A 23,740-nucleotide genomic window follows, 5' to 3' on the forward strand; every position below is an offset into this window, starting at 1 on the left:
TAGATGTGAAGGTATATTACACTCCTGGGCACAACCTAATGTGTTGGTTTCATCAGATTAGTCCTGTTAGGACCATTTTATGAGTGTCCCGCAACAGTGTCTTGCTTCCCCTGACATGCTGCTAGCCTGTCCAGAATAAGTCTGTAAGTTGTTGCGCACCTAGAATAACTTTGAGTCATTCAGTAAAGTGTTACATTGGGTTTTACTTTCCCTGTGCTGTCTAAAGTAGAGTCTGTTCTAATTGTCCCTGATAAGTCATACTTCAGTTATCCTTATAGCTGGGAAAGATCTAACCTGGACTGCTTGTGAGATAAGAAGATGGGTTTTACTTACCATGTGTTAGCTGTGTGCCATCTAAAAATATACTGCTTATCTCAATCTGTGTTCACTGATCTCAAAAGCACCTGTCATTGAATATTACGTCCTTAGGATTTACTCACAAGTAGTTCTAGTTTTTTACTGTACCTGGAATAAGTGTTCCACTATTCACAAAGTATATTGCAGTCGACTGTGAATTGTACTAAGTCCCTGTTTAACTGGTAGGGTCTACTGCCCTTGCATTACTGAATGTAATTGTGAAAGTAACCATTGGTTTTAACTCCCCAAGAATAGGTGAGACCTATACTGAATGTGTCTGAAAAGGTTTTGACTTCCCTAGTACTAATGTCAGGGGTTCCAAATTAGGTTTACACTTTGGTCTGTGTACTTTAATGTTAAAGGATATTTGTACCGCGCACTATCTCAACTAGAGTGGTCCCCTGGCGCTCTGGCGGCTCTGAAAGCGGGGGGAAAAGGGAGCGTAAGTTAGTGGGAGGAAGCTGGAAAAGTGCAAGAGAGCAGTGATGTGCTGTTGGCGGCCTCAGTCCGGTGGGTCCTTTGGCTGGGCCTTGGGTGTTTGCGGCCGGTAGTCATGTACTGTTGTGAGACTGTATTTTGTTGTTGCAGTGTAGTGAAGTTTGTGCGGTTTGTTGTGCTGTAGGTTTGTGGTTGTGTTTGTGTTTGGTTTAGAGTTTGAGAGGTGTATGCAGAGGGGGAAATTGTTAGTGGATTGGTTAGTTGGCATTTCTGTCTCGAAGTGAGGCGCCTGGTTTGGTTTAGTCTCCCCAGATGGGTGTGGCAGCATTTCTGCACCTCTGTCCTGATCTGGGCTTGTCCGGTACAGTCACTTTCACATCTGGCCTCCACTGCCATCAACTTCCTTCAAAAAGCCTTACCTGGCTTCCTTTCCACTCATACGGCCAGCGTACATGGTAATGTCCACAAATCAGTTTGAGTGTGGTGATTGCTAACATTCAGATAACTATAACAGTATGCTACCTGGTAGCAACTATGGGGCGACTGAGGAAGTTGGCGGGGATTGGCTGGGGGTGCTGATTCTGTCCTAATGGGTGTCGCTTGTGTTCTATTTGACTTGGCGTTACCTGTCTAGTTGTGGTGGGACTTTCTTGGTCGGTTCTGGGTGTTGTCAGTGTCCCCTTGTTTAGTCATCCTTTTTCCTTTGTTTCGGTTTGCAGTTTGAGTTTGTGGTGTTGAAGAGCCAGGTTTTTAGTAATTTTCTGAATTGTAGGTGGTCTTTGGTGTTTCTTTTGTATTTTGGTATTTTTGTTTTGTAGGAATTCTGCTCCTTGTCCACTGATTGCCCAGTGTGTTATGCACATTGTTTCGAGGGTGATGTTTTACTGGGAGCCAGTGTAGTGTTTTTAGGGCCAGAGTGATGGGGTTTCTTCTGGATAGTTTGAGGAGTGGTCTGGCTTCTGTATTTTGGATCGTTGTAGTTTCTTCAGGAGGTATTCTGGTATTCCGAGGCAGATGCTATTTACATAGTCGATTCTTGACGTTGTCAGGGCGACGATTGTGAGTGTTTTGTGCGTTGAGGAAAGGTAGGAAAAAGCATTTCTTGATTGTATTTGGGGGTTGTCCATCAGGACTCCCAGTTTTTTTACTACCTTAGATGGTGATGGTGCAGTTCCCGTTTTCCGTTGGCCACGGGATGGTGGTTTCGTTCTCTTGGTTTTTGGATATGATCATGATTTCTGTCTTTCCTGGGTTGATTTTCAGATTGTTGGCATTCATCCAGTTGAAGACTTCTTTTACACACTCGATTAGGGTTGAGTGATCGACTTGCGTGGCTTCTATTTTTTAGATGATTTGAGTATCATCTCCGTAGTTGTAGCATGTAATGTTGTATTTTTTGAAGATTCTGATAACTGGAGTCTGGTAGATGTTGAAGTACAGTGGTGATAGTGAGTATCCTTGTGGCACTCCAGTCGTTAACTCGTGTGGTGGATTTGAAGGGTTTAATCCATACGGTTTCTGTTCTGTCTGCTAGGAATGTATAGTGCTTTGTCGATTTAGCCATGACACCCTAACCAAAAGACTAGAAGACATAGGCATACTGTGTCGAAGGCTGCAGAGAGGTCGAGCAGAATAAGGACTGAGATTGTGTTTGCGTCCGCATTAGTTTTTTAGGTCGTCCCAGATGGATTGTAGTGCTGTTTCCGTTCCTCTTGCAGGTCTGAAACCGACTTGAGCTTGGTCTAGCAGGTGGTGTTTTTCTACGTGTTCTTGGGTTAGTTTGTATAAGTAGGTTTCAAGGAGTTTTGCTGGGTAGGGAATGTTTGAAATTGGCCTGCAATTGGAGAGGTCTTCGACATCGCCACTTGTGTTTTTAAAAGTGGTTTGATATATGCTGATTTGAAGGTTCTTGGTACAGTTCCTGTTGCTAGTGATAGATTTAGGTTTCTGTAATATTCTGATGGTGTTCCTTGTGCGAGGATTGATTTGTAGATGTCTGGGGGACAGGGATCCATGGGTGATCCTGCTTTCTTGCTATGTTTTACCAACATGGCGAATGTCTCTGCTGATATTTCAGGAATGTTTTGGCGTTTGTGCTGTGGTTCCGTTAGGTTCTTTTGGTTGTGTTGTGGTTGGTCTGTTTTTGTATGATATATCGGATGGCATTGGTTTTTTTATTTTCTTCTTCTTGAAGTGGTCTGCCAGGTCGTTGCAGAGTTTCTCTGAGGGGTTTGGGTTGTTGTCACAGCCTGGTTGGTTTATCATCTCTTTAATGATAAACATTTCTTTGTGTGTTGGTGGCATTGGCGATTGTCATCATAATGCCTTCTCTTCGGCTTTTGAATTTCCTTCTTTTATGCACAGATTTGTTTGTGGAAGTGTTTATTTATTTATTTTGTCTGGGTTGTATCCTTTCCTCCATTCCAGTTCCATCTTTTTGTTTTCATTTTTCATGGTGCTTAGTAGTTGGGTGAACCATTTTGCCCTTTATTTATTTTTTGGTGGGGTGAATGGTTTTTCCGAGGCGATCTTGTCAATTGTATCTGCAATCCATTTGTGTAGTAGCTCTGCTTTCCTGTCTAGGTCTGCTAGCTCTTTCTGTAGTTGAGTGTTTGTACTTAAAATAGTGTTTTCATAATTGTGTTTTCATATGTGCTTATTTACCCCTAGATTTTAACTGGGCCTAATAGTATTTAAAAAAAAATATATAATTACAAGTGTTTCAGTGTTTCTTTGGGGCATTTGTATTACAATTTCATTTGTACTGATCTACAGCCCTCTCTCCCTCCTAAGATAAACCTGGTTGCTCTGTCTATGCTACCATGTACTCGGGTGATACAGTCTTATTCTAAGAGTGGCGTCTTGTACTCCCTCAGTTGAATGTTTTCTGAAGTTGGTAGAACTTGAGAAAAACTGTCTTGACGGGGGCTGACCTGGTCCAGGGTACCCTTGTGGCAGCCAAGTGTCGCTTCCTCCCAGGCGAGCGGCTTCAGCCAAGACAGAAAATACTCAAGAGAAGAGCATGCTGGACCTTAGCCTGAGACTGACCCCTCGGGACCCGAAAGGGGCGGGGGTGTGGAAGAGCTCCAGGGCACAAATATCTCTTTCCGATGAGGTGGACATAGTTTTCGTCCACTGTATCCCGGAAGAGGGTGGGGATGAGGAGGAGTAAGTCTAGGAATTGCCAGCCGGAGTCAGCGACGTCTATGTTCGTAGGCACAAGGGCAGGGGCTCTGGGCCCAGTGATCCTACCCCCAGAGATCTATCGCAGGACATTCTTTCGAACCTCTGCACTCTGGTGTTGGAGCTTCAGAGACTGATGCCAATTGCGCCTCTTGAGATACTTCCAGCTTCGACCCCTGTTGACACTGGGGGTGCCACAGCATAAGAGGAGGCACCCTACACCTCCACACCAGCAGCCATTACCCTCCCCTCATAGGAAGACTCGGAAGGACATGCTGTTAGGCAAGATTGTATGCAGTACCCTTAGGGTACACTACAACAACCCTGACCACCTGGCAGTAGTAACCCAACCTTTGGTAGAAGTCTGTACTAGACAGGGTGGTAGTGTGGAGGAGTAACCAGGCTTCTCTCAAGAGGGGTCAATGTGATCTGTAGGAGAGTTGCACAGAGGTTCAGTGACAAGTATTCAAGCAGACACTTGCACACTGGGTTTCTTGATAAAACAACTATTGATTTATTTACCAGCCAGTTAATATAAGCCTTCCTCGGAAGGGAGCACTGTAAAACACCACACAAATATACTACAAAATTATACACTCTCTTGTTCTGAATCAGTAAATGCCCATTTGGGATGGCATACGGGTGCTGTTGTATTACTGTTGGCATTCAGATTTAGTTAAGAGCAAGCAAAGGGGGAAAAGATTATTAGAGCAAACAAGATACCACAAATATTTCTTAAGCAGGCAAATGCTTTCAGATTCTCCCAATAAGAGTCATTCAGTTCAAACTGGCTAAGCCAAAGTCGATAGGCAAGAGTCTAGATAGGCTGAAGCACTTCTTTGAAGGTAACTAGAAAAGTCTTTGCACAATGTTTCAGAAGTCTTTGAAGAAAAAGATGAATCAATGTAGGGCTACAAGCTCTTAGACTTGTGAGTAGTAGAAGATGCAAGCAACTCTACAGCAAGATGTAAGTTCTCTGACTTTGTACAGTACCTTTTTTAAAATGAAGAAAAGATGCAGCAGATGACTCCTGTTTGTGCAGCTCTGCAGATCTCACTGTTCCTGGACCTCAGTCGTGGGGACAAGGACGACGTCTGGGGACTCCTGCATTGCACTGGGGTGGTCAAAACCTGCAACCGGCAAACTTCACTTTCAGTGGCTGTTTGGTGTTTCTCCTCCTTGCGTCTACCGTAAATAGCAACACTGCATTTCCTGGCTGTTGAGATGGATTTTCCTTGCTTCTGGGGTCACCCCCTCTGTTGAGGGGGCTTGGGCTCGGTCAGTCCTGCTTCCTTGGAGACTGGAGGATCTTCCTGGAGCTCTTGGCCAACTTGAAAGCAACGCACACAAACTGGTGTTCCTCTCCTTGGCTCTACGGTTTCCAGCAGCAACTCTGTGGAAATTTAACCAGCTCAGAGATGCATGTCCAGATGGCTTACTCTGGAGTTGATTGGTCCCACCAACTCAAGGATGAGAAGTCGTCCTTGCAGGGGCTTCTCTGTTGATGTTAACATGGCGTCTCGGCACTGCAGCAGGGCTTCACCGGGCAAACCAACTGCCCAGGAGTTGAAGCAGGCATCCTTCAAGTTATTCTTGGGTTCCTTCGTCCAGTGGTCGACTCTGTTTCCAAGCCAAAAGATTCGCCTTTTATACAGTTCTCTCCCTTTCATTTCAGCCTAGCTGTCAATCGCCCAGCTGGGTGGCTGTCCTTGCAGGACAGTCAGCCAATCATTGGAGTGCATTGGGGTCTCCTAGGAGACTAAGCACAGGCAGTTTTGGGCACCTCCCTCACTTCCTGCCTACCCCAGACACCCTGGCGCCAGAGGTGGACTTCACTTGTGAATCCCACCAAAGGCAAACCGAATGAAGGGACCAAACCTGGTTTGGCACGCAGAGTAAATCTCAAGAAGGACCTTTCCACAAAGAAATGGTGACGAAGAAGACGGGGGGCCATTTTGACAAAAATTGCACCCTTGGGTGCTTTACTGCAGCTGCAAGCGCAGCCCGCGGTAAATGCACACCACAGTAGTAAAAACGAAACCACTGCCACCAGCCGAGACGAAGGGGTAAGACGAAATTCAGTGACGAAAGGGTAACATCAAAATGTTACATGAGAAGCTAGACAAAAGGGATATTAGGTAACCCTTCCAGCACCCTACTGTAAGATGGTGTGTGCTGGGTCTAGAAAGTTACAAATGGAAGTAAAGTCAATTTCCCTTTACTGCTCTAGGAAACAGTAGTTTATCCCAGAGGAGGTATTTAAACCATGGGGAAATCTAAGACTTCCCTGTGTCACTGCACAAAGGTGCTGTGTGCCACAATGTAAAAGATGCCTATGGAGTTTCAGACTCCAAAACCAAAACAGTGTTCAATACACGAGAGTGGGGGTTTTCGGGGGGGGTCTCACTCTTTCCAGGTAAAATCAAGTCCTCAAAATCCAGCAAAGTTGCTAGACTTCTCCCTAACACACGGCAACGACTGACACAACCGGCTGCATCTCTCCACCTCCTGAGAGCTTCTCCACTGGACAAAGTGGGCTCATTTCATTCCACGATTGCCCGAGCATCAGAACTTTTCCAACGGACTCCGGAGGAAAAGGAAGGCTTCCTTCTATCAGCGCTGCGAGGCTCATCCTGTCAGTGCCACTCCTAGACCACGTCTGGGATGAGGGTTTGGCGCTTTTAAAAAGCGCCGCCTCAGCCCTGTCGAAGAGAGACTGGTTAGAGAAGAAATACTGTGTGCTGGAGTGTGCGCCCAAGTGTCTGCGGTCAGCAGCCATCGCCAGACTTTGTGGTCGATAGAAGAAGTCGTCAAACTCGTTCTCTTCTGCATCTGCACCCCCGAACAGTGAGGGGAATACATTTGATTCAGTTGGTAGAAGGTCATCACGATTAAGGCTGCCAATGCTTTAACGATCGTAGCCAGATAAGGCTGGGTAATTTGGTAAATGATGGCTCCGCTCCTGGATTTCCTCCCCGACATGCCGTTCGGTGGTGACTCTCTTTTTGGACAGACCGTAGATGAATCTCTCCAGGCTATCAAGACTGACACAGAGACAGCATGTACCCTGGGCACACTGCAAAAGCTCAATCTTTTTGTTCCTCAGGAGGAAAGTCGAGCATGTCTTCAAGGTTTTCGGCGGGGGCTCGTCCTCTTACTGCCAACGCTCCTGTTCCACTACCCAGGTAACCAACAGAGGTCACTTCAAGGCCTTTTGGAGGTGGCCGTCGTCACCAAGGCTCCCAGGGCGGCACCCGGCCTCCGAGGAGGACTGAACCGCTAAGACGTCACCCTCCTAAAATGAGCCTGGCTGCTCTGTCTGTTACTCTGAACTCCGGTGGTACGGCCTTCTACTAGGAGTGGAGTCTTGTACTTTAAGTCCTTAGTTGGACTTCAGGAAAACTGTCCTAACACTCGGGGCCACGAAGACCGGCGTTGCAAGGCCCGTCTACTCAAAAGGCCCGAAACGTTCAATTCGCTCAAAGCAGTGGTCAGCCTATGGTATCCAGGCCGTTCTCCCGCTGGCGCGTCGGACTAGGATTCTTTTAGCAGCCACGGTTCTGTTTTGGGTCCGAAGACGACCTTGCGGAGTCGGACGACTCCAATGTGCCTGTCCTGAGCCCCACAAGGCATGCCAAACTCATTGCTTTGGGTAAATAACACCCTGGCAACAAGGGCACGCACTCTCGCTTCCCAAGGCCAGACACAACTCGTGTGGCCTCCTTCAGAACTGTCGAAAAAGCCTTCGGCACCTGCATGCCCGTGGAAGGTTTTGACAGAGACCTGGTGGACTTGAAGGTTCAGGGCCCGCTGTGCCTCTGCCGTCATGGTTGCCACATGGTCCCAAGTCTTCCGTTACCCAGGGTGCCTACCCTAAAGTTTTGGTCTCCTGTTTCAGATGCATTGAAAGACGCGTCAACTTGCTTTTTGGTCAAAACTCCAACCTCCCCAACCCACGCCGAAAAATTGAGGGGGAAACATAAAGGCCCCTCTTCATGGTTCTAGACCCCGAAAAGCCCATGGTCTGCCCTCAGGTTATACCCAGGCCTCACATTTGTCTCCATCCCTACAAAGGACCAGAGACCATCTCCTTCTGAACCAGCTTTTCCACTCCCAGAAATCTAATCCTCGACTTCGTGGACTAGAGAAAGATTTGAACACTGCATGGAGAACGTTTCTGAATTCATTGGGTTTTCAGATAAATTCGATGACCTTCTTAAAGGTCGCGTTCTTTTGAACTCTGCTTCTCCTAGACTAAAATTGCCTGATCCCTCTGAAGACATTTTTCAGGATGATCACCACGGATGCATCCCTGTCGTGGTGGGGAGCACACTCACCAGACAGCACACGGCACGTGAAAGGTTATGGCATTTGTAACACGCCTATACACAAGTGTTTCAAGGCGTGGTCACAATCAGTAGCGAACAAACATATCAACCTGTTAAAGCTACTTACTGTGTTCAAAGCCCTAAAAGCCTTTCAGAGATGACTGCAAGGGAAGACTGTGCTGGTCCTTACAGACAGCACCACAGCCATGTATTACTGGAACAAACAGGAGGCACTCACTCTCCAGGGCTATCCAAACTGTCAGAGCATTTGGAACTGGGCACTCAAGCACATGTTCCTCCTGTCGCAACATATTCCAGGGGAACACAATCTTTGGCAGACGAGCTCAGCAGAGACTTGCAACTACCCGTAGAGCATGAGTGGCACTTTCACAAACACATTTTACACAACATCTTTGCAGAATGGAGACATTGGACATCGACCGATTTGCAATTCTGGAGAATGTACAATGCCCACACTACGACTCCAGGTATCCCCAAAAACAGTCGAAAGGGAACAGTGTCTGGATTACATGGTCATAGAAATTTGTCTAAGCTTTTCCCCCAGGTCCACTCTTCAACAGGATCATTCACAAGATGCACCAGGAGCAAGTTAGACTAATCTTGATCGCACCAATGTGGCCTCGACTGCCATGATTCATCTCGTGAGAATGTCCCTTCGCCCTCAGATGAAACTGACTTGTTCATACAACATAATGTCCCAAGATCCGTGAACAACACTGCACCCATACCCTCAAACTCTCAACTTAGCAGCATGGCTCCTGAGGTCCTAGTTCGGGCATCTTCCGCTGCCTCAAAGGTGCATGTACAGTTTTTTTTTTATTTGGTGCAGTTCGCGCAACATCAACCCCATTGACTGTTCATCCACACACAACTCTGGACGAGTTTTTAACTCACTAAAGGTCCACCTTGCTGCCCTTTCTGCTTACACATCTCGGAGCAAGGTCTCCTAGTGGAATGTCCCTGTAATGGAATGGGTAAAAAGACTTCACCCTCCTATTTCTAATCCAACTCCTCGAGTTGAATGTTGTCCGTGCTAAACATATAGGCCCTACTTGAGCCAATGCACAAAACTAGTCTTAAGGCTCTCACCTATATGACTTGCTTTTCTGGTGGCTATTGCTTCTATTGGGAGAGTTGGTGAACTGCAGGCTCTCTCAGTTCAAGACCCATGTGTTGCTATTCATAAGGGCAAAGTGGTTGTATACGGTTTACTATGATTTTACTGACATTTTATTCAAGGTATTTTTTACAAAACATTTTTACAGAAACATTTTTTTTTTGTTTTTTTAAATTTGGGGGCTCACTCCCAAACCCCTGGTTTCACCATGTTTTTAACTCCCTACCCACCTGTTTTAACTCTTTAGCCACCCCATATTTATATATATTTCTACAAAAAAAAAATCCTGTAAAAATGTTTACCTTGAATAAAGAATTCTCTGTAAAATCACTGGATACAGTTTTATGCACGCGCCCACACTGCGCCTACTTTCATTTCCAAGTTCCATGTGAACTACTCATTGAACTTCCACCTTTCTTTCAGAATCCCACTAACTTGGATGAAAGGAGCCTCCATACACTGGATGTTAAGAGAGCAGTGGTCTCTTTGATAAAACAAAACCACTAAGGACAGATCAATTTTTTGTCTCTGTTGCTGCTGGTAGAGAAGGGGCACTCTGTCTCTAAATTGGCAATCTAGATGGATTGTTAAATGCATCCAAATGTGTTTGTCTGGCTGAGTGTCCGTTTACGCCTAGAGCACATTCTACTCGTGGCACAGGAGCCACACATGTTCCTCTTGATTCTATTAACTAAGTAGCTACCTGGAGTTTGGTTCACACCTTCACTCTGCATTACTGCTTTGATGGTCTCAGGGGGTCTTAAGACATCTCTTTGCTGCCGTTCCTTCACACATCCACCCACCATCTCCTGGTACTGCTCTCGAGTGTATGCACAACATGTGATTCTAAGCAGATTCACAAGTATCAGAAGACTTGCATTACTCACCATAATCTTATTTCTCGTGATTGTATCTGCTTTGATTCACATGCGCCCACTCTGCCTCTCCTCTTGGAGTTACAAGGAACAAGAACATCTTGAGTGTTCTCTTCTGTACTCGCGCATTCTCTTCAGGCTCCCTCATGGCAGAAAAAAAACATCCAGGGAGGGACCTCGGCGTGTGAGGGATCTTGGGTAACAATACATGTCACGTTTAGGATAGTGTTATAGGCACACCTTTGCATTAAGTAAAAACAAAGTCCTGTTTGTACTGGATCACCTTGTTAGATTTTAACTGGCATAATTAGAGTCCAAGTAGGCTAAAAGCGAACTCCTGTAGTGTAAATAAAGAACATAAAGGCTGTGTTTATGTGCAAGTGATAGTTTTCTGACCGACTTCCTAGCAAGGGTATCAAATGATTATGGGGGATTATGAATGTACTAATAGTTTTTGTTACAGGTAAGTAACCTTTCCTATTCAGCATGCTTGATGCCATTCCTAAAGATTTGTTTATTTTGTAGATTTCATCCAATGAACCAGGAGCTGCGCCCTACAGTCCGGGGGTAGAGAAACCTTTCCCAGCCCATGATGCTAGGTCTGCAATGCCTGGAGGGATGCCTCGCTCATATGATCTTGTAAGTAGCAATTTTGTCATCTGAATGTAAAACGAACATCTGCATAATCTTGATTAATGTATGCCTTGGTAAAAGGTGTGCAATGCAACTCATCCATGCAAGCATGGTTATAGGTGATGGGACCGAAAATAGAGCCGACAAACAAAAGGATCTGAAGTCAAAGTTTCGACATCTGGTAGAAAACATGTGTAAAAAGTCATTTGGTTGAAAACAAAAAGTATCGAAGGTTAAACAACATGGTACTCAAACTCGATCGATAAAGGGTTAAAACAATGGGTAGGAACAACGAGTAAAGAACCTTGTGTAGACAGCATATGCACAGGTGACAGTTGAAAACAGTCAGTTTGTGAGAGAAAGTAAATAAGGAAATGCAAGCTGACGCGAGAATCGTATTACGTGACTGAAATCATCAGGTAAGCAAAGCGCATGAAACTAATGAAATAATAGTAAGACACATTAGAGTCGGGAAACCATAATTAACGATACATTTCTTTATTTCAAATACATGAGTGCGAAAATTGAATATATGCAATCTCAAATGGGAGGAAAACAATTGGTGTCTGAAGGCTACACATATAATCGAGAAATAACACGTAAACAATCCACGTATTGGAAATGTACCGAATATCAAATTAAAAGGTACATGAAGAGCGATCACATAAGGTGAAAATATACGATGTACAGGAGAACACAACCATATGCCTGATACTACAGCGATAATAATTAAAAAGTCGATAAATGAAATTAAAAAAAATGCGGAAACAAATAGAAAAGAAGCAAGTAGCTCAATAGTGAACAGAACATATGGAATCATTCTGCTGCATGTAGCTGCTCAGATGCCGAACACAAAACTACAAAAAAGAAGCATTAATAGACAAAAACAGCAGAAAGAAAACCTGCCGATGCCACCACAAGACTATCTTGACCTAATTGTACCTGATATTTTACAAAAAAATTAAAATGGGGAACAGTTTGTTTGCGACATTGGAGATTAAAGATGAAAAAATATAAATTTTTACTACTGATACTAATTTGTTACATCTAGGAAATCCGACGATATGGCACGGAGATGCAACTTTTAAATCATGTCCGAACCCTTTCATCAATTTGATAGCATGCATGGTACAATAAGTGGAACAGTAATACCGTTAGTGTATGTGTTAATGCTAGGCAAAACCGAGTAACTATACAGATGTGTATTTGCAAAAATCAAAAAAAGCATTACCAGATAAAACGAGGAATACAATAGTGATGGACTTGGGCAGGGTCAACTGAAAGGTTTTCAAACAATGTACCCAAACACTCACATACAAGGATGTTTTATTTTCATTTCGGGCAAGCAATATGGTGAAAAATTGAAAAGCTAGACCTAAGAACATAATACATTGAAAACAGTGATTTTCGGCACCAAATAAAACAAATATTTGCTTTGGCATTTGTACAGGAAGACAAAGTAATTGCATATTATGAAACCTTGATTGCAACCGCATACTTCACAATAAATGAGGATGCATTAGCTGATTTGTTAGATTATTTAGAAAACACATGAATAGGTCAATTTACAAGACAAGGTACAAGGAGGAGAGCCAAATATCCAATTTCAATATGGAACTGTTACCGAGTGGTAAAGGAAAACTGGCCAAGATAAAACCATATTCAGGATGGTTGGTACAGTAAAATAAACCAAGAATTCAATGCAAATAACCCAAATGTGTGGCATTTCCTAAAACAACTTAAAATGGAGCAAACACAGGAAATACAAATCGCACAAACTATTTCGCTTGAAAATACTCAGACAGAAAAAAAAAATTATGAAGAGAATAATGAGTATAGTGAACAATTTCGAGTCAATGGAATCAATGAACTATTTAGAAGCAATAGCTTATAACTTGAAATGTTAACATGAATAAGCAAGAACTCACCCAAATCAACGAATCTGCAATCCAAAAAAAGTACCGAAATCCATAACAAACCAATCCAAGACATCAGAAATCCATAATCTGAATCCAAAAGTAGAAATACAAAAAGCATTCCAGGAAAAAAAAAACAAAAAAAGGAAATCCATGCAGAAACATCCGAGTGATCAGGAATCGTTAATCCAAATGAAACGTCCATCCAGGTGTAGAAATAATCCATTCCACAATAAGAAAACCGTCCAAAAAGCCACATACGTAGAGAAAGAAACCGCTCCAACATGAAAAAAAACAAATCCATTAAAAAATTGAGAGTGCGTACGCATAGGAACCCGACCGAACAAAAAACTCGCAAAATGGCGACCACGCATGAATGCGTAAACGTGTGACGTCATACGTTGGACTGGAAACATAAACAAAACTTGAATAATAGAATAAGTAATCCAATAGCGCCATCTACAGTTTGACAGTTTGAAAAGTATAACAGTTTGAAATGTTAGTTATTTTTAGTTTATAATCCTAAATGCATACAAATATTGTAAATACATTAGAAAACAGTATGAAAATAAACTCAATATTACATCATTATTAAAATGAAACCATTCTCACAAATGACTATACGAAACTAAGGTTATTAGTACAAATGTATTGTCAACTATTGTATTCAATCCTTATGTTTTCAAATTAATGACTGGACACCTGCAAGCATATGTTCCTTTTGCTTTTCATTTTTGTGATGCGACTTGTATTCTTTTAGATCATAGTGTGGCAGTGTTGACTGGTTTTCACAATCTAGCATGTTTTGCAAATATTAAACTGTTTTTTAAACTGGAAAAATGTGCAAAGAAAAAACAAAACTTCCATTTTATAAAGGCATTCCTTCAGCTTGTAAATTAGCTGTTCTCCATTTCTTTTAAATGGAGGTTGTAAAAGTATTGTCAGTGCTTGGAACCAATTATATGCTGATTGCATGCTTGTAGCTAATTCAGGAATCCGACTCTGAATTGTTTAGTAAAACTTGGCTGTGGTCGTCAAATTTTGTGGAATGAACTCTTTTTGATCCCTATGTTGGCAAATGCACCATGTTTGGAATCCTAGTTTGATAAAAGCACATTGTGAGGGTTTTCTCAAGGTTGAACATCATAACCAGTTTACTGTGTCCTGGATCTTTATTGGCTTCTGTCAGTGGAGAATCCAGTTTATCACTTTACCAGTGTATACGTTAATAACTGAATTTGTGGTGACGAGTTGGAGGGACAAATCTTTAGTACCAAGTTTGTTTGAATGATAATGGGTTTGGCTTGGGAGTTAGATCAATCTTATTTTTGTTTACACACATTAGCATACTTTGCTTAATGATGACAACTGTTGAATACTGCCTTAGTGAGTGTATATATTTAGGCTATGTGGGCCTCCCAAGCACTTTCGTATCGGATGTAGGTATGCCTTTTCCTCCCCATCCTGTAGCTTTGTATAGGGTTAGCCACCAGACCTATGCCTTTATAGGAGTGGGAAGGTTGTTTTCGAAGGCCCTTAACTAGTTTTAATCTACAGTTTACTGTGTGTGATATCTTAAATGTGTAGAGCCTATTTTAGCCTCTAGTTCCTTTGTGTCACTAGTGTGGTTTTCAGTACAACTGTGTAGTATTCTTTTGGGTTGTCAATTGGGACTAGCTGTACCTAGCCACCAGCTCTCCGCCCTCCTCTGACTGCTCTGAATAGGCTATCTATGTTTTTAGCCTAGCTTTTGGTTGGCACCCTCATGCCCTTGGGCATTTGGAAACCTCTACCTAACAAGATGCAACCGATTTTCTTTTTCTAAATTGACCTTTTGGGGCAGCAGGGAATTCAAATAAATGTAAATCCCCTCACCTAGTCAGTATCAGCACTGGTCAGCATATGTTGGGATGGGTTTCCCTTGGCCCTCTGGTGAGGGATGTTAAATCATCTAACCTGAAAATGACAGGGTTTCCAGCAGGAGAAAGACAATTCTAAAATTGTAGCTGTGGCAGAGCAGTCTGACCGTACTCTCGGGGAAGAGAAGCTGGTAGTAAAGTACAATTAACCCTAATTTGTACCTGTAAGGAACACTCTAAATTGGTGAACTGAAATACTCTGATTTTAATATAGTGTGTGTATCTAAATGTTCAGTAATATTTTAAGCGGAACACATAGTGGGGGGCATGTATGAAAACAGTAATGGGCCACAGGTGACGGGATACACTACTGGTGGTCAGCGCAGTACATAGAAGGCTAATGTGTCGGAAGAAAAGGCAACCCCAGAGAAGGAAAAACACTTGAGGCTTGTGGATCTGCTTAGAATCACATGCTGTGCATAGGTGCGGAGTATTGTTCTGTTTTCGAGTTTCGAAAAGAGATGTCGACCGGACGTACCTGTAATACAATCCCATTTTGGCGTGTATTGTATCCATGATCTTTCGTGCATTGAGGTCCCTCGGATCATTTTTTTTTTTTTTTTCTGCCATCTTGGTCGTCGCATATGCGGAGCTTGTAGCTTTGCTACTAGAGATTGCATTAAAAAAAATTGTTCTCATGCTTGTTAATCTGCTTACAATCACTTGCTGTGCATATGGTCCGACATCCAGTAGTAACCATAGTATTGCATCTTGTCTTTCGGGGATCGAAAGGTTATGTCGGCATAGGCGTTTCTGTAACACTACCCCTATTGTGACGTGTAGTGTACCCAAAACCCCTCACGAGCTGAGGTCCCTCAGATTGTATTTTTCCGCCCAGATAACTGGTTGCCCTATAGCGGAGCTCTTACATTAGAGACATTGTTTATCCTAAACCGACTTTTCGGTTATTTCCCCCTTAAATAATTTTGACGCCAAGATCAACTTTGAAGAAGACTACAACAGGCTTGTCTACACCTATGAGGGACAGGAATATCAAAGTCAATGGACTAGAAGAGTCTGCAGGGAGCCAGGACAGCCACATTCAATTGGAGCACAGTTTATGGAGCTGAGGCACTTCTTAAATAAACCTGCCTCACATCCTGCCTTTCCAGACACACATGAGCCAGAGGTGGGTTTCGGGGCTGAAGCCCGTGAAAGACGAAACTAACAAAGGGCTAAAACCTGGCTCAATGTGCAGAGCAAAACCCAAGAAAGACCTCTCAAACAGAAAATGGTGAAAAAAGACTGGGGGCAATTTTGACAAAATGGTACCGCATGGGTGCTATAATGCTGAGGATTCAGCCTGCGGTAGAAAAGCACAATGGTCGGAAAATTAAACCACTGCCACCATCATTTAAAGTAGTGAGGTTAACATAAAACGTTAAATGAGAATGTAGGATAAGGGGCTTCTAGTTAACCCCCCAGCACTCCACATAAGATGGTGTGTGTTGGACCTACAAAGAGCAACGGTAAGTAAAGTCAATTTCACTTTACTATTCTTGGGAACAGTAGTTCACACAACAGTATTTAAAACTTATGAGAAATCTAAAGGATTTCTCTGACACTGCACTGAAGGGGATCGACACTGCATCCATGTTCTCAAACTCTGAATTTAGCAGATTGGCTCCTGAATTTATAGACATTTGGCATTTAAATCTACCACAAATGTGTATGGACATTCTTAAGGAGGCACGTAAACCTAATACCAGACACTGCTATTTCAATAAAGGGAAAGGCTTTGTCGTTTGGTGTGGATCATGTAGTATGAATCCTATTCACTGCACACTCTCACTTTGTTCTATACCTACTTTAACGTTTGGATTCAGGGCTTCACTTGGTGCATCTAGCTGCTCTTTCTGCTTAGACCACCTCTCAAAAGAAGGTTCGAGGGGATTGGGTCCTCCGACGTATTCCATATCTATGACATGTAATCACCACAGCTGTGCTGATTACATGTCATAGATATGGAATACGTCGTCGGACCATCCCATCGAAAGAAAGTTACCAGGTAAGAAAGTAACTTGTTCTTTCTTGTTTGAAAGTCCCTCTCATTCAAGCCTTTATGTAAGGGGCCAAAAGATTACACCCTGCAATTTCAAATCCAACTCCCGAATGGAACTTGAATGTAGTCCTTAATCAGCATATGGGCCCCCCTTCCGAGCCAATGCTTGGCCATAAGCCCAGGGACCATATCTCTCCAGCCCTAAAATCCCTCCTGACTCCCTGTTGCTGCAAGGATCAAATTTAAAACCCTCTGCATCATCCATAAGTCTTTCTGGTGCCGGGGACCACGCGATCTGCAACTTGCACTCACCAAATACTTGCTAGTCTTAGAATCACAGATGCATAGAAGATCCACAAGCGCATCACTTCATGCTCCCTCGTCAGAAACTAAACATTGGTGGAATCTCGACAAGTGGAGGATCATGGGTACAATATACGTCCTACTGGGATAGTATTACAAACACGCCCAATCAACATCCCTTTTTTAAAAGAGAATGCAATACTCTCCACCTACCATTAGAGGTATGTCTAATAAAGTAATTGCAACCAAAATGGCAATCGCAATAATTCCTCTCATAGCATTAATGATACAAAATGTCCTATGTTATATATTGCACTTGAAGGGAGGAAAAAGGAGATACCAATTGACCAAGAAAGCCCAGAGGGTCACCAAAAGAGATCAATCTTCTAGTAGCACTCCCTTAAGGTATTATTGCACCGCTAGAAAGTGATTCCCAAATCATATTTTTCACTTTTTCTTTGGCCATATTGTTCTTTAGCCTTCCTGCTTTTGCAGGCTAATTGGATTTGTTTGTGTGAGCCAGAGGGGGCTGGGATGGTCTAGTACCAATCCACAAACTCTGGTGTCTGAAATTCTGTTGGTGGGTAGATGTCGGGAGCAGTGGTTGTCCACGATTGGACAACCACTGGCTGTTTGAATGGTGCAGATCCTTTACCATTGATGAGCTTGCTCCCGCTGCGAGCCGGAATCTTGGATAAAAGAGGGACTACTGCAACTGTTTTTCAGATTACTGTTGGAGCCAAGTATTCGAGGAACACTAGGTACCGGCTGACTACCTCTACAGCTGACCAGCAACGGCTCCAGTGATTGGCCCAGTGAAAGCCCTACTCCTCTGACCTCAAGAAGTCCACTGTTGGTGCTTTAACCCCATGACTGGTGGGAACAACCATTCACGACCCCTGCTCGAGGATCTGTGCCTTCTGAAGTGTTCCTTGATGAACTGATGGACTGACCAGCTCTATCCCAGGCTATCCTACTGCATCGTTCCCGAAGAGTGCCTTGCAACATTGCAGATCTTCAGCTAAAAGAACTGTGGTTTTCCAGCATGGGGTCTGGCATGGATTCACATGCTCATGAATATTCCCCGTTGTCAGGCTGGGAATCCTCGGTAAAGAAAAAACCAGTATCGGTTTCATTTCTGATCTGTCTTTCGTAGTAGTAACCAATCACTGATCTCTGCGTCATACTGACAACAGCCAATGACTGCCCTCTACCTAAGCCCCGCCTCTGGCAGCCATCTTCAGATTTTTACCGCACGTTCAAGTGTTGAGATCCTCGTGCTATTGCTCTCGAGCGTTAGTGCTATTTTTTTTCACGTTTTTTCTCAAAAACTTCGATTTTTCGGTCAAAAAGAGCCTCAAGCTCCACCGTTTCTTCATCCGATCAACGGGGACCCGTGTCAGATTCGTCTACGCCCCTCAAGGGTGAAGATTTCGTCAAGCCACGCTTTTATAGGACTCCAGAAGTTTCTCAGGCCCATCTCGGACATGGCCCAGGAGAAGGGAAGCTCGACGCCCGGAAAGCTGTTCAGGGTCTGCCCTGGATGCCAGCTTCAGAATGTCTTTAAGGAGGACGAACACTCCTTTTGTCTTTACTGCCTACATGAGGACAAGACGCACGTGGAGAAGGACTGTGCGTTTTGCGGCAATATGTCGGAGCGGACCATGAAGGACCGCCATCAACGTCTCGCCAACTGGCTGGAAGGGAAGAGCCCGTCAGGCGAGAAGAAGAAGAAATCCGAGCGGTCTTCTAAGACCTTTGAGGACGCCCCGGCGACGGGGGTCCAACACAAGGCCAAGCACCGCGAGTCTGCTGGCACCGGGAGCGCCGAACGGTCGTGCTCTACGGGCGCCAGGCAGGGCGCATCCTCCCCGGCACCATCAACCACGAGCCAACGCTCTGGTTCGGGTAAGAGGAAGGCCGAGCACCCGGCGAAGCTCCTGGAGAGGCCCCGGTCGAGCTCGAAGGCCCCATCGGAGGGAGAGCGAGGCAGTGTCCCTCCCCCCCCCCAAGTAGAAGGCGGTGAGCGCACCTAAGGTGCTGAAAGCCTTAATCCATCCGGCCAAGGCCTCTATCGAAACAGTCGAGGCGGCCCTGGCTCAGCCTGTGGAGGCTACACCAGTGGTGGCGACCTCGGGGCTCAGAGTCTCCCTGCCACCGCGGAGGGAGTCCTTTTATGCCCATCGACAGGACCCCCGTGAAACCTCCGACGGAGAAGAAAATGGGGGGGGGGGGGCGGGCAGGAGGTCGTCGTGGATTCGGCCTCAACCTCTGAGGAAGAGCTGATCGAGGTCTTAAGCCACGGCGTTGGCGTGGAAGACTACCAGCCCGTCGGGAGGGATCCCGACGTAGGAGACGACGATAACGTCGAGGGTGCCGACGGGGCCCCTGACCGCCCGTCAGACTCCCCTCAACCAGCGCCGCAAGACAACTCGGCGGCCATTTTGTTGGCTATACAGTCCTTATGCTCAGAGATGAGGACGAGACTGCCGTTACCACCAGCGGAGGAACCGCTCCCGACGGGGGGCCCGGAGCCAGGCCCTTCTAGGAGCCCTCCCCCTAAGAGAAGGATTCATCCTCCACCTCCTTTTCAGCCATCGCGCCCTGTTCAGCCCTCCTCCCCGTCCACGACTCGTGGGGATGATACGGGGACTGACACGGCCGCGACGGGTACGGACGACTAGGTTTACGACGAGGATCTGCCGTGGGGGGCTTCCCCGCCCGACGAGATTGGATCGTTTCACTCCATGATTGCCAGGGCATCCGAGCTCTTCCAGCTCTGCCCGGAAGAGAAGAAGGAAGGTTTCCTTTATCAACGGCGCGAGGCCAAGAGGAAGACTGTCTTCTCCGTGCCTCTACTGGACGATATTTGGGATGAGGGCCTCGCCCTCCTCAAGAACCCATCCACGACGCCGGCTAGAAGGGGTCGGTACGAGAAGAAGTACCGGGTCCCGGACGCGGCCCCCTTGTGCCTCCGTGCACAGCCGACCCCGGACTCCGTCGTCTCCGCGGCGGCCAGGAAGAAAGCGGGGGGGGGTGCGGCCTCTGTCGACTTCCCCGCTGGACGGTGAGGAAAAGAAATTGGATACGATGGGACGCCCGCTACGACAGGGAGCTGTGGTACAAACTGGCGCCCCTGCTGGACTTCCTACCGGACGACAAGAGGGCGGATGCCCTAGAGATCTTGCAGGAAGGAGAGGTGGCGTTGGACCACGCCATTACGATTGCGACGGACATCGCTGACACTGGATTTCGCCAGTTGGGCAACGGCGTGTGCCTTAGGCGGCGTGGATGGCTCAAGGTTACTGACTTCCGTCAAGACGTGCAGACCAGAGTCTTGGACATGCCGTTCGATGGAAACAACCTGTTTGGGAAAACAGTGGACGATTCCCTTCAAGCCATCAAAGCAGACACAGAGACGGCCCGGGCTCTTGGGGTTCTCCAGCAACGGTGGCCGCCCTTTCAGAGCGGCGGAGGCAAACGGGGTGCCTCCAAAGGTTCCGGCGGCGGATTTTCCACCTACCGTCAAGCGGCCCGTTCGTCGTCGCAGGAAGCTTACAGGGGACGAGGCAAGTCAGGCGGACCCCGCCGTCGTCTCCAAGGAGGTCAAGGCGGCAAAGCCTTGTCGAAGCAGGACTGAACCGGCCGTGGGGTCGGGCCCCCACCGAAGCACCCCGGTGGGAGGCCGGCTGGCGAGCTTAGTCAGCGTGTGGGAGTCCATCTCCACCGACCGTTGGGTGCTGGACGCCCTAGCCCAGGGTCATGCGCTCGAGTTTCAAAAAAGGTGCCCGCGCGTCGTCCCTGTGGCCAGGAAAGAACATCACGTCCCTCAACTTCTCTTGGAGGTAAAGGCGATGCTCAGGAAGGGCGCCATCGAGCTCGTCCCAAAGAGGCTTCGGGGCTCCGGAGTTTACTCAAGATACTTCCTCGTGAAGAAGAGGACGGGAGGATGGCCTATAACGACTGAACAAATTCATCAAGGCACAGAAGTTCCGGATGGTCACCCTCCAACACGTCCTGGGTCAGCTGGAGGAGGGCGATTTCCTGTCATCGTTGGATTTGGAGGATGCCTACTTCCATATTCCCATCCTAAAGGGACACCGAAAGTTTCTCAGGTTCGTGGTCCAAGGGCGTCACTATCAGTTCAGAGCCCTTCCCTTCGGACTAAGGTCGGCACCCAGGGTGTTCACCAAGTGCCTCTCACCGGTGGCGGCGCAGCTGCGCCGAGAGGGGTTCCACGTCTACCCCTACCTGGACGACTAGCTCATCCGAGCCAAGACGAGGGAGCTCGCCGTGGAGCACATGGCAAGGACCGTCCAACTTCTCACGGACCTGGGATTCTCCATAAACTACGCCAAGTCCCACCTGGTGCCCGCACAAGACGCACTGTTTCTGGGAGCGAAGCTCGACACAGTGTCGCTTCTGGCCTCTCCGTCGGAGGAAAGGACGAGGGCCATTCTGGGCAAGGTGCAGCGGATGCTGGTTGCGGACGCGGCCAGAGTGAGGTCCATCAAGTCCCTCCTCGGAATGATGTCTTCTTGCATTTACCTCATCCCCCTGTGCAGGCTCCGGATGCGCCCGTTGCAGGAGTTCCTGGACGCGCGCTGGATCCAGACGACGGGCAGCTTCGAGGAGAGGATCACACTCGACGAGAGTTTCCGACGAGCGATCCGGTGGTGGGGCACCCGCGCACATCTGACGGCGGGCATGGACTTCCAGACCCCCGGCCACCAGGAGACAGTGACCACGGATGCCTCCCTGGAAGGGTGTGGAGCGCACACCGAAAATCTGCACGCGAACGGCCTTTGGCTTCCGACGGAGAAGTCCCTCCATATCAACATCCTGGAGCTCCGTGCAGTGTTTTGGGCCCTCAGGTCCTTCCTTCCGTCCCTCAAGGGCAAGGTGGTGAGGATCTTCACCGACAACACCACCACCATGCTCTACATCAGGAAACGGGGCGGAACCAGGTCCCCAGCCCTGTCCAGGGAGGCGCAGGATCTGTGGCATTGGGCCGTTGCCCAAAGGATGTTTCTGGTGCCGTTTCATCTGGCAGGGATAAAAAGAACACCATCGCCGACTCACTCAGAAGGGAGCTGCGCTCGTGCCACGAGTGGGAACTACGACAGGATCTAGTGGACCGCCTCTTCCGACGGTGGGGCACACCCCAGATTGATCTGTTCGTGACGGCGACGAACTCCAAGTGCCGGAGGTTCGCCAGCAGGTTTCCCCAGCCGAGGAGCATGGGCGATGCTTTCTCGTTCCCCTGGGAGGGCCTGTTTCTATACGCGTTCCCTCCATTGCCATTGCTGATCCGGCTCATCAACCAGCTCAAGAGGTCACGGTGCAGGATGATCCTTGTCACACCTGCGTGGCCAAGGCAGATATGGTTCCCGGACCTTCTGGACTTGTCAGCGTCCCCGTCAATCAAGCTGCCAGTGGACGCGGATCTGCTCTCCAGGGAAGGAGGCGCCATCCTCCATCACGACCCGAAGTCGCTGAACTTGCAGGCCTGGCTCCTGCAGCGTTAGAGTTTGGAGGATACGACATACCGGCCGACTGCAGAGAGGTTCTTGCAAAGGCCAGGGCGTCCTCAACTCTTAAATGCTACGGACACAAATGGAAGAGGTTCTCTGTCTGTTGCCACGCACAGAAGATTAACCCTCTGCGGATTACGGCTCCCCAGGTACTGCCGTACCTACTGACGCTGGACTGGCGCACGCGTCCAAGATTCATCTGGCTGCGATCTCCCGATACACCAGAACCACGGGGCAGACGTCTTTGTGGTCTCATCGTCTGGTGAAAGAGTTCATGAAGGGACTGTTCAGATCGTTCCCGCCGGTGAAGGCTCCGGCCCCGGCGTGGGAGCTCAACGTGGTGCTGACCAAGCTCATGGGACCTCCGTTCGAGCCTCTGCACTCTGCTCCGTTGAAGTTCTTGTCGTGGAAAACAGCGTTTCTTGTGGCCATCACCTCCGCACGACGGGTGGGAGAGATCCAGGCCCTTTCCTGCAAGGCCCCGTACTTGACTTTTCACGACACAAGGGTAGTGCTCAGGACGCACCCCTCCTTCATGCCCAAGGTGCCGTCGGACTTCCACCTCAACGAACCCTTGGTGTTGCCTGTTTTCTTCCCGTCGCCGGCTGAAAGGACTTTGCACTCGCTGGATGTGGCTAGAGCGCTGAAGTTCTACGTGGACCGCACGAAGAGTTTTCGGAAGACGTCACAACTTTTTGTGAACTTTGGACCTGTCAATCAGGAGAAGGCTCTCTCGAAGGCTTCCATTTCCAGATGGCTCTCCGGCTGTATCATGTACGGTCATCGGTTGGCAAACCGACCGCTGCCTGTCCGTCCGAGAGCCCATTCCACCAGAGCGATCGCAGCTACCACGGCGTTCCTATCTGGTGTGCCCTTGCTGGACATCTGCAGGGCTGCTACGTGGAGGTCGACGCACACCTTCACGAAATTCTACTGCGTCGATCGGGATTCCAGGGAGGAGTCCAGGGTCGGCCAAGCAGTGCTGCGCAACCTGTTCGCCTAAGGTGAGCCTGGTGAGGAGGTAAGATTTGCTTAATGTTGAGTTTGATGTAATGCTTAATGTTGAGCCTTTGCCACCTCCCGTGGTTGTGCATGTGTGTACTGCTATGTATTC

General features: G+C 47.1%; 1 protein-coding gene across 4 annotated transcripts in view; it reads left to right on the forward strand.

The window, feature by feature from the left end:
• Positions 1 to 23,740, forward strand: part of SERBP1 (SERPINE1 mRNA binding protein 1) — a 167,257-nt gene that overhangs the window by 110,695 nt on the left and 32,822 nt on the right. For all 4 annotated transcript variants that reach the window (XM_069641941.1, XM_069641939.1, XM_069641940.1 and 1 more), the window contains exon 8: positions 10,845 to 10,958. In XM_069641941.1, coding sequence (XP_069498042.1) covers positions 10,845 to 10,958 — 114 coding nt within the window. The remainder of the gene's footprint in view (positions 1 to 10,844; positions 10,959 to 23,740) is intronic.

This window comes from Ambystoma mexicanum, chromosome 1q, assembly GCF_040938575.1.
Source record: "Ambystoma mexicanum isolate Mex_15411 chromosome 1q, UKY_AmexF1_1, whole genome shotgun sequence".
Lineage (NCBI taxonomy): Eukaryota > Metazoa > Chordata > Amphibia > Caudata > Ambystomatidae > Ambystoma > Ambystoma mexicanum.